This window comes from Pipra filicauda, unplaced genomic scaffold (genome assembly GCF_003945595.2).
Source record: "Pipra filicauda isolate LSUMZ 115617 unplaced genomic scaffold, ASM394559v2 scaffold251_size2273266_pilon, whole genome shotgun sequence".
Classification (NCBI taxonomy): Eukaryota; Metazoa; Chordata; class Aves; order Passeriformes; family Pipridae; genus Pipra; species Pipra filicauda.
In genome coordinates, this window is record NW_024104367.1 from 1,472,422 (window position 1) to 1,485,126 (window position 12,705).

The following is a 12,705-nucleotide window of genomic DNA, read 5'->3' on the forward strand; positions in this document are numbered from 1 at the left end:
TTCCATTTGAATTAGTTGGTAGGGAAAAAAAGGTATCCTTTCCTCGAGGTTGTTTTATAATGTCCATTTTATCAAGTCACTCCAGAAAGACAAAGCTGAGAAGTGTAAGTAAATTTTTAAATGAAAAATTGTATCTTGAGCACTCTTGGTTGTGTCTGCCAGCTCAGCTGTGTTGTACTCTACAGCTCACTTCTGAAAAGAAAGACTAACAGTCTTGGCAGAAATTACATAGTTATAAATTCAAATTATTAAGTAATTTGAGGAATATAAAGACCTTGTTACAGCTGTAGCTTTGCCATATGGTCACAACACTGGGAGACGTTCAAGCTTAAGGTTTACTGCAAATTAATTTTACAAACCTTGAGCAAGTTATTAGTCTCCATGTTCATGGAGGGAACTCATCCAGCTATTCTGCTGATTAATAAGATTATATAGTTAAAAATACCCTTAATGCTAATAAATTACAGTGTTTCAGATTCCCATCACAGTTGAATAGCCTGGTGCTGTTATCTTTTTCTATTTCAGCCTGACTGACTAAAAGACTTCTTTTCATGCATAAAAAGACAAGAATGAATTGTGGTGACAGTCTGAAGAAATTTCCTCCATATCAGTGTCCAGGAAGTTCCTGCATTGATTCCAGCAGTCTGTGGTGTTGGTTAAGGAATTCTCACTCTCCTGTGCTCCTCCTTTGTGTTCCATTCATTTGCTTTGAGCAGACACTTCTGCATTGCTGTAGTAACACTGTAGTAAGACTAAAGACATGTTCCGTGCAGGGTCAGGTTTGGGGGGTTGTTGTTTGTGTAGAAACACATTTGATGTGATAACCCCATAGTGCTCATTTTAGTTCAAAAGCTTGAAAAACAATAGATTTATTCTTCCTATAGATTTGGGTGGGTTTTCTTTAGGGTTTATTTCCTGAAACTAATTCAGGAATATACAACTAAAATAGAATGGGCATTATAAATTTCAGCCTTTCAGTACTGGTTATCTTGTACAATACTAATGAGGAGCTCCAGTAGTGACTGCCCTTTAGCCTGATTTTTTTTCTTTCTTTTTTTCTTTCTTTCTTTTTCTTTTTTTTTTTTTTTTTTTTGATACACAGTAATTTTACTGAGTGCTTAGTACTGAGAAGAGGAACTAAATAGAAAAAGAAGTCCCAGTCTGCAGTGTCCAGCAGCATTTCTGAGCTTTAGGGCCATTCAGGTAGACACCAGTGATATCCTGGCTGGAGGCCAGTGTGTAATGGTGGAAATCCTTTTAAGTAGTATTCATTTCAAGCAAGTATTTGCTAAGCTTTTGGAAAAGTGTTGGAACATTTTTTTTTTTTAAACTCAGAATCAACTTGTTGCCTAAATAATCTTACTTTAGTAGCTAGACTTGCAGATGTGGTAAGTTTAAGGCAAAGTGTCTTCCATTTAGTCTGACAGAAGAGCTGAACAAACTTTAGACAGTAAATCATAAAGGCAAAGTTTGAAATGCAGGGGAAGAGCTGGACTGTCACATCCCGGGGCATCAGTGTGTGTACATGATGAATGAAAACCACTCTTGCCTTTTCAGTGTGCCCTTCATTTGAAATGGGTTAGTCAGATTTCAGCCCCCCACGTGTCAGTGTGAGGGTGAGCAGCATTTCAGCAGTTCAGGCTTAAATTAGCTTTGTAGCCTGAGCAGGCAGGTCAGGAGTTGAAGCATCTCTTCCCTTTTAGATCACTTGAGTTGCTTCCAGCGACTCTATACCTGTTCTTCTGTGTCAGTACAGAGTGTTGGGTTCCTTCATTTTCATGTCAACACCTTTTCAGTAGTCACTTAAAACAGCTGCAGAATTTTTTCTTTTCTTCCATAGTATGTCTGAAGTTTTTTAGGAATGTTACCTGAGGTTTGTGTTAGAATGACAGCGCTGAAAATTGCATCAGGTGATGTTAGGGAGAGAAGTCACTTTGGATTGCAGTAGTGTGGGATACATGGAAATACTGATACACTTAGTCAAGAATTTTGCCCTGTTTTAGTTTTTAGCATTCAATCTGATTAGTGTTCCGTGATTTTCAATGAAGTACATTTTCACAGTTGATGATTTTCAGTCACCTAGCAGTTTTTAAGATGGTAGTTTTCGTTGTTTGTTGAAGTTACTTTTATTAGTGTGTAGTTCTCCTTTCCCACACTTCCTCCACTCCTCACACCACTGGCCAGGAGCTGTCCCAGCACGCTGCTGCCTTAGGACTCGGCTTCTCTTTTAACACCTGGACACCCAGCCTGTAGAACTCAAGGTGGCTGGACCTCACTCTTGAGTTTTGGCTGTGAAGAGCTACCAGCAGCAAGATGCTGGGTTTTTTGTTTGATTGGCTTTTTAAACGACCTCTCACATTTCTGAGATAGAGGAGAAAGGAAAAAAAGGAAAGCAGAGAGGAGCAAACAGGTAACAAGAGAAATAAAAGGAGCAGGTATCTGGAGGTGCTGAGTGTCATCTTGTGTCCTTCTTTCTCACCTTCTGAAATCAGTCGTGGCTTCTTTGTATTTTCTTCTACTCCAAAATCTCTCTCCTCCTGAGAAGTACTTTGCTATAATTAAATGCAGTAGGGTGACTGGGAAGGGGGACATTGAGGACGGTGTCATGGGGTGTTCACCCAGAGATCCTTGGAGAGCTGGAATATCCATTGGTAAGACAGGTCTGCACTAGGGATAAGACTCTAGTGGCAGATTTCAGATCATACAATATATCAATGCTCTATATTTGGAGATAGAGAAACTGTGTTCTTCCTTTCTTATGTAACCCTGCTCTGTGAAATATTTGTTTTGTGTTGTTTCAAGGGTTCAGACAGTCAATACATACATGTTTAAGTCTGGTGACTGCCCCTTCAATTGGAATCTAGCTGTAGCACAGTCTGGTAGAACTTAGATGGGGAACTTGGAAAAGCGGGTTGGACTTCTGGGATAGACAACGTTCTTTGTGTTGTTAATGAATGGTGTATATGATTGGCAAAAACTGGCTTTATATTAATAGATTCTAGTCTCATTTTTAAAAATTGAAATAAGAATTACTGTAGAAAGGAATTTGAAGGAAAATATCAAATATTCTTCAGAGTTTCAACAACATTCTATACCCGGTTTTGTATAGAGAATTGTAATGTAAACCTTTACTTTTATGTTCGTTCATTGTAGATGTTCTCTTCAGTCTCTTTTCTTTTATTTCCAAATAATTTGTTTCTGTTTCTTTTTTTTCTCTTTCCTTTTCTTGCCTCTTTGTAAAGGAGTCAATCACTGTCAGCATAAAGTAAAGAAAGCTAGACGCTTTCTGCCTTTCGTCTTCTGTGCCCATGAGTCGCCGCCCAAGGGTACTGCTCTGCTCTTTGTCTAGGCTGCCTTATTAACCCAAAAGCTGAATATACTAACTCAGTTACTGTTTGTAAACTACTTTAGCCTCAGGTAAACAGAGTTCCAAGAATAACTTCATTTGCTTTTCCTCCTGTTGAATTGGATTTTCATGCAGCGTCACCAGCTTGCTGGCCCCCGTTTTTATGGGGGGCTTCTTTTCAAGCATCACACGCTACAATGACAAACATATTAATGATTTTATTTGTGTAGTTATGCAGCCCCTGTCTGCCATGGGTTTTTTGTTACTATATTTTGACTTCATTCTTGGACCCCTGATGCAGCATGCGTATGAATGAAATAGAACAGCAACAATAAGCATCGGCTGAGATCACTTTGAATTAAACACTGAAAACAGCGATGCTTTTGGCTGCGTGCTGGTTCAGCACTTGGACTGGACCGGTTTGGCTTTGTTAGGGGTAAGAAGAATTACCTTTTATTTATAAATACTGTGTAAAGTGCCTTAGCTTGTGCTGTGGGTGTTGGTGTGCAGTAGGGTTGCTACAGTACACGCGGAATCCGGTGCTCCTTTGAGCCTCTCCCCTGTAGAGTCGCTCCCTTTGCCACTTGTTTAAATTCCAACTTTGTACGACTGCAATTGTAATACTGCTCTGTGTGATTGATACTTAGATGGTTCCATTTCTTAGTCATGTCTTGATGATAGCACAGGAGTGACAGGAGTGCACTTGCTCTGAAAGGGTCAACGTCAACTCTGCTTATCCAAAATCCTCAGTGTATGTGCAGAGTCAAGTTGAACCAACTCCTCTGGCTGTAGACCTGTTTGGAAGTACTGAATAAAACCAAAAACTGACTTTTCTTATCAGTGCATTAAAATAACTAGTTCCACTCCCAAATTTAATTCCTGTGTACATTTGTGTTTGAAAGTCATTAACTCTGTTTCATCATACGAGCTTCTTAGAGCATATCTTTGTCCCTTGGGTTTTAGGTGAGAAGTCTTAAATTCTGCTACTTTTCTGGTTTCTCTTGAGTCAGGTATATAAGATAACTACAGTCTGAATACTTTTGGATTACTCATGAATTTAATAGTATATTTTCCCCTCCCCCTTCTCTGTCCCCTCTCTCTCCCCCTCTGTTTTTCTCTCTCCTTGCATGCCACCTGGATCTGCAGATGAAATTAGTGGGGACGGTAATACGTTTTCTAGTCTGTGTGTTACTAACGTGCAATATGCAACTCTTATATCCATGTACCACTTAATGCACATTTCAGTAATACGTTTTATGCAGTTTTTTAGTGTTAAAAAGCAGTCTGCTTTGGATATTAGCTGATATATATTGTACTTTACAGGCTGTGCCAACTAACGCTTTCTGCTAAGCTGGAGTTGAAAAAGGACAAACTATGTCAAACACACGGGGATGTGGGGCTGCATGTGTTTGCATTCAGACTCGTGGCATGATGCAGAGAAGGTTTAGAGGTTTGCAAGAGTGTCCAGTTTGATTGAAATGGTTATATCACAATCAATTTGGTCAGTGAGTGAGATCAGCACCTGAGAAATGAGTCTACTAGGTAAAGCTTTAAAGGCATCAAAATGCTCCTTGCATGAAAAGAAGCTGTACACGATAGATTAATGCAGATTGGAGACATGAGTATTAATCAAGCTTCAGCTACTCAAACCGCTAATTTTAAAGACAGATTTTAATGTTTTGGGTTTTCTTTACAAAACTTTGAAACTCATTACAAAATATTTAACTTCTGCAGACTTCATCAGTCTTTTTTCCTCTGAAAACAAGTTGGGTTTTGGTTTTTTAAAAGAGATTTTTTTAGCTATTTTTCTAAAGGATTCCATCTGATGTTGGGGGAAAAAAATCAAACTGCTGGCACTGATAGTGTATGTATCTTTATTCTTCTGAGTAGGAGATACTAAAAGGGCATAAAAGCAGCATGCAAAGAAAGGTGATCAGAGGAAATAGAAATCATGTCTTGTGACTGTCCTTCCACTAAAATGTAAAGGGAGTGTATAATTTTTCATCTCCTTGCTCTCCTTAAGATATAAACTAAAGATACCACCCCAATTTTCTTTCTTTTCTTAAACATTAAAAGGATACCTTTTCTGTCATAAATTATATTTCAGATACTGACCCTAGGTAGCTTTTTATTGGAGCTTGTCATCTTTTATAAATTACAAGCTCTGATAAATGGGAAAAATCATGAAAAGTTCAAACAGGTGTTAAGATCATGGATTAACTATTGTGGATTTAATATCCTAGGATGATTTTTCCTACTGTTTAATAAATGCATTCAGATTTAGTAAAGCTCAAACTGGCTCATTCACATGTGTGACCACCACTGCCTTTGTCCAAAAGCGACCTGTTCGTTTTTCCATCTCCAAGAATTTGGGGTTGAAAACAAGTGAAAAGGTTCAGTGCTGGGTTTAAAATGTACGAGAGAGCAGCAGTGTTGTTAAATCTGAGTTTTTCTAGACTTACCAAGACCTCAAAGACATCTGGAATCGCTGCTTTGTTGTGAGTGTTCAGCTCTTGCAAGTGCTCTGACACATTCTCCTTTGTGGAGCAGCCTGCAGAGCCTTGCCTGGCTCACTTGTGCTTTAGGCCCCATGTAGGTTCTGGAATATCCCTTAGCAAACACAGCTCTGGTCTGAGCAGAGCTGGTAACAGTCTCACAGGCTGTGACTAACTGTGGGGTCGAGCCTGTACGTGAGGGAGGTCAGTTGTCCTTATTGCAAAACACTTTGAGCACATCAGTGTTAATGCCTTGATTGAATTTTCCTCTGATTCCCAGAAACAATGACAGATATATAGATATATATATATATGAATTATTTTCTGAATTATTATTATATATTCCTCTCCAGAGCGTTAAATGTGTAACAAGAAATATTTGTGTAGTTAATTGCATACATTTAATTTATTTGGGTTGACTGTGAAGACTCTTTTAGTTTCGTGATGGTTTTGAGCAATGGATCAAAACCCTGTAAAGGTCTCTGTGCTGTTCTGAGATTGCTTTTAGTATAAATTAACTCATTAATTTAAAGTAGAGTGATGAACAAGCCATGTCATTGATCACATTTTGTAAGCTCTGTTCCATAACCTACTGTGACAAGTAGGTTATGGGATTTTTTAAGTGGCTTCACTTCTTGTTTCCAGACTTTTAAAATTTTTCTCAAATATGTTTATAATGTCTTTCATCCAACCTATTTTTTACATAGATTAATAAATTTCTGGTATCCTCCATGAAAGTTAAAAAACACCGTGCCACGATGTTAGAAGGAAACAAAGTGATTTAGCCTCATCACATTGGTGTCACACAACTGATTCCTTTCAAACAGATGCTCATTTTTTAGATTAAACTGAGGCTTATTTTCTGCAAAAACCTTAGTTTATAATGTAAGGGAGGAAAAAAATACCAAGAAAGAGATAAGTGCCTCTGGAGTGTGTTGCCTGTTCAGAATTGTGCACTGTCTTCATAATTAATTGAATTTTCATTAGGTAACTCTGTTTCACAGTGTCGTCCTAAACTGAAATTGCCTAGCAAAAATTCTAATTACATAGGATTTCCTGATTCTGTTTTTACAAGACCTGGTATATTCCTAGAGGAGTTCAAAAGAAAAATAGCTTTAATTCTATTTAAGTAGTAAGAAGCTGGGATCATAAAACTACATAAACTGCATTTACTCCCTAAAGTGTGTTGAACTCCAAGGTTTATAGGCAACCTGTAGTTTCCTAATTGCTGAATATTGGGTTTGTCTGAAAACTAAGCCTCTGGTTTATCTGTGTGTATAATATTGATGAGCCTTGCTCTGGTTTCAGAGTTGGCTTACGCTGGTTGAACTGGGGGCTGCTGCCAAAAGGGATCATCCCATCCTTCTTCCCACTCTCACTGTGGCTTTGTCCCATTCACCAGCCAGAAACCATCGCTCTGGAAATCATGCCAGGGGAGGTGTAGGGATATTCATATGCTCCAGGGCAGATGGGGGAAAAGGGGAAGTAAATCATGGCTTTCAGGGGCTTTCCAGTGTGTGATCAACGACAAAAACTGCCCACTGGGTTTGAAATTATTCAGTTTCGAGAACTTCTCTATAAATTTCAAGTTGGTGAGTATATTTTAACAGCCTTGAAGTAAAAAATTATCCTACTGTTGTGGACTGGCTTTGTAACCCCTGGAGGAATTTATCTGACCTTCAGGAGATGATCTGCACACACTGGAAGTTCTTTAGAGCAAGAGAAGGACCTTCTGATATGACTTGACACCATTTAAACCATTTTGAGAACAGATGATGTAAAAGTTGTAAGTTTTAAACAGAGGACGAAAGGCTCTCTCATTTTTCTGAAAAATTTTGGGAAGTTGTTTTCAAACCCCATCCCTGAGATCTTGACTCTTGACAGCAAAACTAGTGGTGAATTTCCACTAATTAAGGAAAATTGAGACTAATGCAAGAAAAATGGATGTAAGGTGAGAGTGTGGCTTAAAAGGTCTTTGTGCTCTAGAAGACTCTGTGGTAAATAACTCACCTGGTCACACTGACAGAAGGTGGATGCTGCCCTGGAACATCATTAGTGTCTTATGCCTGTTTGACATAAAAAGCTAGCGGACTGTTTTTCATGCTTTATTGAAGGTTTTTAATTGAAGCAATTTAATCTATTAATAATGTTTTTTCCTTACTGCAATGGAATTCGCTGTTAAAAAGATTTTAAGCCAGCAATTTAGATGGGTTTTAGTTACAGAACTCGAATTTTGAATACAAACGAATCTTCCTTGTTGAATGCATCTATGTGACGTAATGTAATTGGCACTGAGGTCATTCTCATACCATGATTTATGCATGAGCAAGTTTTATTCATGCTTCTGTAAACGTGTCTCAGCAATGCTGAACTTGGGGGTTGTGACATACGAGTTTTGATAAATTGGAGATGTTGTTCTGGAGAATTGTTTTCATCTGCTTTTCCCGAAACTCTTCAATTCCTCCCTTTGCAGAGACTGATGACTATGCAGAGATTATAGATGAGGAAGACACTTATACAATGCCATCAAGTAAGTGCAGTGGTTAACTTGGGAACTTTTCTATCCAAAAAATATTTCAGCCTTAAATAATATGTGTGCAGAGAAAATGTTCGTTATGATCTTGTGAAAACTCACAGAGTCAGTGATTTTCAAGTTCAGGTTTTAAATCAAATAAAACCAAATTCTGTTTTGCTGCTGTCAGTGAAATTCTCTTTATGTCTCAAAATGTATTTTTTTTTGATTGTGATGCTGAGCTTAAAGACTGGATAAGATCTCTGTGATAAGAGCATACAGTTTGGAAAGCTTTGTGTATTGCTGTCTAACTGTATCTCACCTTGCTCTGTGACAGACCTGCTGCTCTCCAGTTCCATGAGAGAGGAAATCTCAACTGAGCCACATGCAATTTTGTTAAAGATGAAAGGCTTCAGGAACAAAAATAAAAATTCAAAGTTCTACTGAGTCTTCATCTTTGAAGTAAAAACAGTGATGCTGTAGCCACCACAAGGATTTTTGTCTTAATGGCCTGTTTGAATTATAATATAATCTGAAATCAAGGCTCTTTCATTCAACAGCAAAGTCCAATATTTCGATTTTAGAAGTTGTGTCTGCAGAATTCCAGTTGCATTTTGGCAACCCAGGATTTCTCCAGAAGCAGACAACCTTTTGATACACAATCCTGCAAAAACATGAGTTTTGGTTAATGCAAGAGGGGAGGGTGGTGCTAAACTGGTGCCATGTTCTGCTGAACAGCCTTGAATGTATGTGTAGTTTTCTGAGTTTCCCACTCCCCCCATGTGGCAGGAGTGTTTCACGATCACCTCAGTGTTTACAACATCGTTTCCACTACTGTGGAAAATATTTGAAAAGCAAGAATATATGTTTGGCAAAACGTATATTTTTGAGCGTCAGTATTTGAAAAGCAAGAATATATGTTTTCCAGAAATAAACAGTGTGTTTTGAATGTCTTGCAGTAAGTCACTATGTGATTCTGTTCACATGATTGCAGGATCAAAACATACTGTGATAAATTATATCCTTTATTTTTTATTAACAGATTAACTTTGTGTAATTTATTTTTTTCCCCCTTAATCTTTTTATTTAAATTCTCATGGAAGTAATTACTTGTGGGCCCAGCCCTGGATGGTGCTGAACACTTAAGGATGACTTCAATCCAAAACCCATGAGGTGGGCTGTGGAGGGAAATTCATTAAGTGCTTTGCTGGATTGAAGGGGACTCAGATGTTCAGCTCCCAAAGGACTGAGCCAGTAAAGATGACAAGAACACACCTGTGACTTTTGCTAATGTAAACTTAAAATTGCATCAGTATATTTCTTCATATTTCAGAAAAAATGTTAAAAAAATGTTTGTCCTTGTCTTGATTTTTAAGAAGCTCTAAGTAAGCATTTGATTTTTCTCTTAATTGCACTGCAGAAAGCTATGGAATAGATGAAGGTAACAGGAGACCCTTTACCCATCCCTGTATGCTTGCAGTTTGGAATGATGTGGAATTTTTAAGTTTACTATTCACTTTCATTTAATAAACATTATTTATTTATAGTTAAACCAGTTAGCTTTGGGATTTTAAAGAGGAAAATGCAGTACTTAAAAAAAAAGAGATGGAAAAGGCATTTATCACCTTGTTATCCAGCTCTAGATGACATAATTTCTGTAGTGTGAACGATGTTCAAATCAAGGTTATAAAGTTCTAAGCTGGTTGGTTATATTTTTTTCTCTGAATAACACAAGTAAAGGTGAAAACATATAGTGTATGTGCTTTTCTGCTATTCCTGAAATATTTTTCCATGTCTGCGAGAAATTAAATTGCAAATGAAGTCATTCAATTGCAATTGATTAAATGTTTTGCTGAAGTACTGAGCCATTTTTATCAGCAATATTCTCAGCCTGTTAAACCATAACATGAACAAAATTGCATAAGTCCACGAGACATCTCAATTTTGCTTCAGTTACACACTGACAGAGGTGTAGTGCACTCCAAATTTTGCTCTTCCATTTTATCCTTTTTTGCCATGCTCTCGCTTCTGTATTTTTTTTCTTGCAGTTACCTCTTTAAAAATTCTCTGGGCTCTTTTGATGGTTCCAAAACCTAAAATACCACATAGTGGAGTTCTCTTAACCATCCAGAGGGATGTGTCTAAAAATCAGGCTGTATTTAACACTGGCGTGGCCCTAAGCTGTTTGCTTTGTCTTTCGCCAGCTGTAATTAAGAAGGATTCAATTATGTTTATTGCACTTGAATCAGTGCACAGTAGCCAATTTAGCAGTTCAGATTTCACAATTCCTTTCCCATTGCCTTGGTTCAAACATTTGTTTCAGAGGTTTAAGAGGTCTCCACTGTGTGTGTGTGCAGCATCTGCATAGGTTGGTGTGCTGCAAACGTTAATCTTAGCTATTCATATGTGAGACATTGAGTGACTTACTTTTGAGTTTTGTGTCTTGTGGATTATTTCTCTTGCCCTTCATCAGAAAAACTTAATATTTGAAGTGCATTATATTCTTGTAGCCAGAGATTATGAAATTCAAAGGGAGAGAATTGAGCTGGGGCGCTGCATTGGGGAAGGACAGTTTGGAGATGTGCACCAAGGAGTTTACATGAGCCCGGTAAGCCTCCTTCTAAAATAAAAACAAACAAACAATAAAGCTTTTCTATTTAAAAAAAAACAAGTGTATTCCTTAGAGGCCTTGGTTTGACTCTTCCAGAACCAATAAAAATTTGCTCCACTGACCATCTCAATGGATCTCTCACAGAGAAGCTTAATAAAGTTACTACTTTTTCCTGAAAGATACAAAATGCTTGGACACTGATCCATCAAAACACCAACACACAAGAGTCACGTCAGTGAAACCTCAGCACTTGTGTAATTTAGGCTGGTGTTTATGTGTTTTACTAGGCTGCAGCCACAAAGGCTAAGACTGCTAATTAAATAGATCAAAATGAAGTTTTGTGGAAAAAAGGCAAGAGAAGGCTGCAAAAATGAGTTAATTTCAACCAATTTCAAGCTTATAATAAAGTAACTCTGCAAGTGTAAAATGAAGATTTATTTCATATCAGAAAAAAAAGTGGGATTTTTGATAGATGATACAAGAATTCATGTGGACAATAATCTAATTCTGACTTCAGAAACACTATTTCCAAAGAACAGCTGATTGGTTAGGATCCAAGGCTTAGTGGGTTAATGTTTAAGTAAACAAGGATAAATTTTATCTATTTCAGAAAAGTTTGAAGTCTGTTCTGGTACCTTCACTTAAAAAGCAAATCTGATACACTTTGCTTCGAGGGAGATTCTTATTTTTTATTTAATTCTGTCCAAGTTAACAGGAGTACTGAGGAGTGATGTTTCACTGCACTTGGGGCATGGTGGATAAATCTAGAGCTCTGTAAAACCAATTAAAGACCCTTCTGGTTTTTTTTTTTAAATGCTGGCTTGTCTCCATTTTTTTTGTGAATTAGAAAGCAGGTTTTACTCAGGCATCCTGTGACTACTATGGTATTTTTAAACAGCAACCAGCTGATTACTTTTATTGGTAAAATTTTACTACATTTAAGACATTGGAATATGTGAAGGGGAAACAGAAAGTTGATGTTATTAAATTTTAATGTTCTGGTCACAGAGTGTAACTTACACTCTGGGAAGAAATCTTACAATAGACAAAAGATTAGTTCCAATAACATGACAGTGTTTCCATATATGTGTTTGGCTTGTGTGCAAAAATACAGGGGAGATTTCTTGCCTCTTGTTCTGCTAGCTCAGATTTGAATCTCCAAAATTCCTTTTATCCCTTTCACTGCACTTGTAAAGTTCTTATTCTGGTGACTGTACAGCATCCACCTTTTCTGGAATGCTGCTTTCTCCTGGGTGTTCCTGAAGTATCCCAGCCAGCCTGTATTTGTAGGATACTGGGTGGAAAATGGGTGTATACATACAGGATTGTGTAAGCCATGCCAGTAAGACTGATTTAAAGGCTCATTAACTGTGGAGTTAATGCCAAAGTGTCATTTAAAATAGGGTTTGCTGCTCAGGAAACAAACTGTGGCCAGTCTGATACATCCTCACTGGTTTGTCTCCTTATCCAAAACCAAAATATCAGCAAAACCCTGATATCAGGCTTTTTACTGTGTTCATTGTGCAAAGTGTCTGGGGTTCTCTGATGGTTGCAGACACTGAAACTCTTCCTTTTGATGCTCCTGTTGGTTATGAGATGTTTCAAAAACTTGATGTGTAACCAGGAGAGGGATGGGTCTGTCAGGCATCCAGGGCTGATTGTTCAATCCTGATTTCATAAGGGAATAAAATCATGATTTACCACCAGTTTTTCAGTCAGTTTATGGGCATTTTATGTATGA

The 12,705-nt window shown here is 37.7% G+C and overlaps 1 protein-coding gene across 19 annotated transcripts in view; it reads left to right on the forward strand.

The window, feature by feature from the left end:
- The window catches only part of PTK2 (protein tyrosine kinase 2), a 191,037-nt gene that overhangs the window by 141,248 nt on the left and 37,084 nt on the right, over nucleotides 1–12,705 (forward strand). For 5 of the 19 annotated variants that reach the window (XM_027713070.2, XM_027713054.2, XM_027713052.2 and 2 more), the window contains 5 exons: nucleotides 3,243–3,326; nucleotides 4,493–4,510; nucleotides 8,315–8,371; nucleotides 9,774–9,794; nucleotides 10,864–10,961. In XM_027713070.2, coding sequence (XP_027568871.1) covers nucleotides 3,243–3,326; nucleotides 4,493–4,510; nucleotides 8,315–8,371; nucleotides 9,774–9,794; nucleotides 10,864–10,961 — 278 coding nt within the window. The remainder of the gene's footprint in view (nucleotides 1–3,242; nucleotides 3,327–4,492; nucleotides 4,511–8,314; nucleotides 8,372–9,773; nucleotides 9,795–10,863; nucleotides 10,962–12,705) is intronic. The other 14 variants (XM_027713056.2, XM_027713057.2, XM_027713058.2 and 11 more) reach the window with 5 other exon arrangements.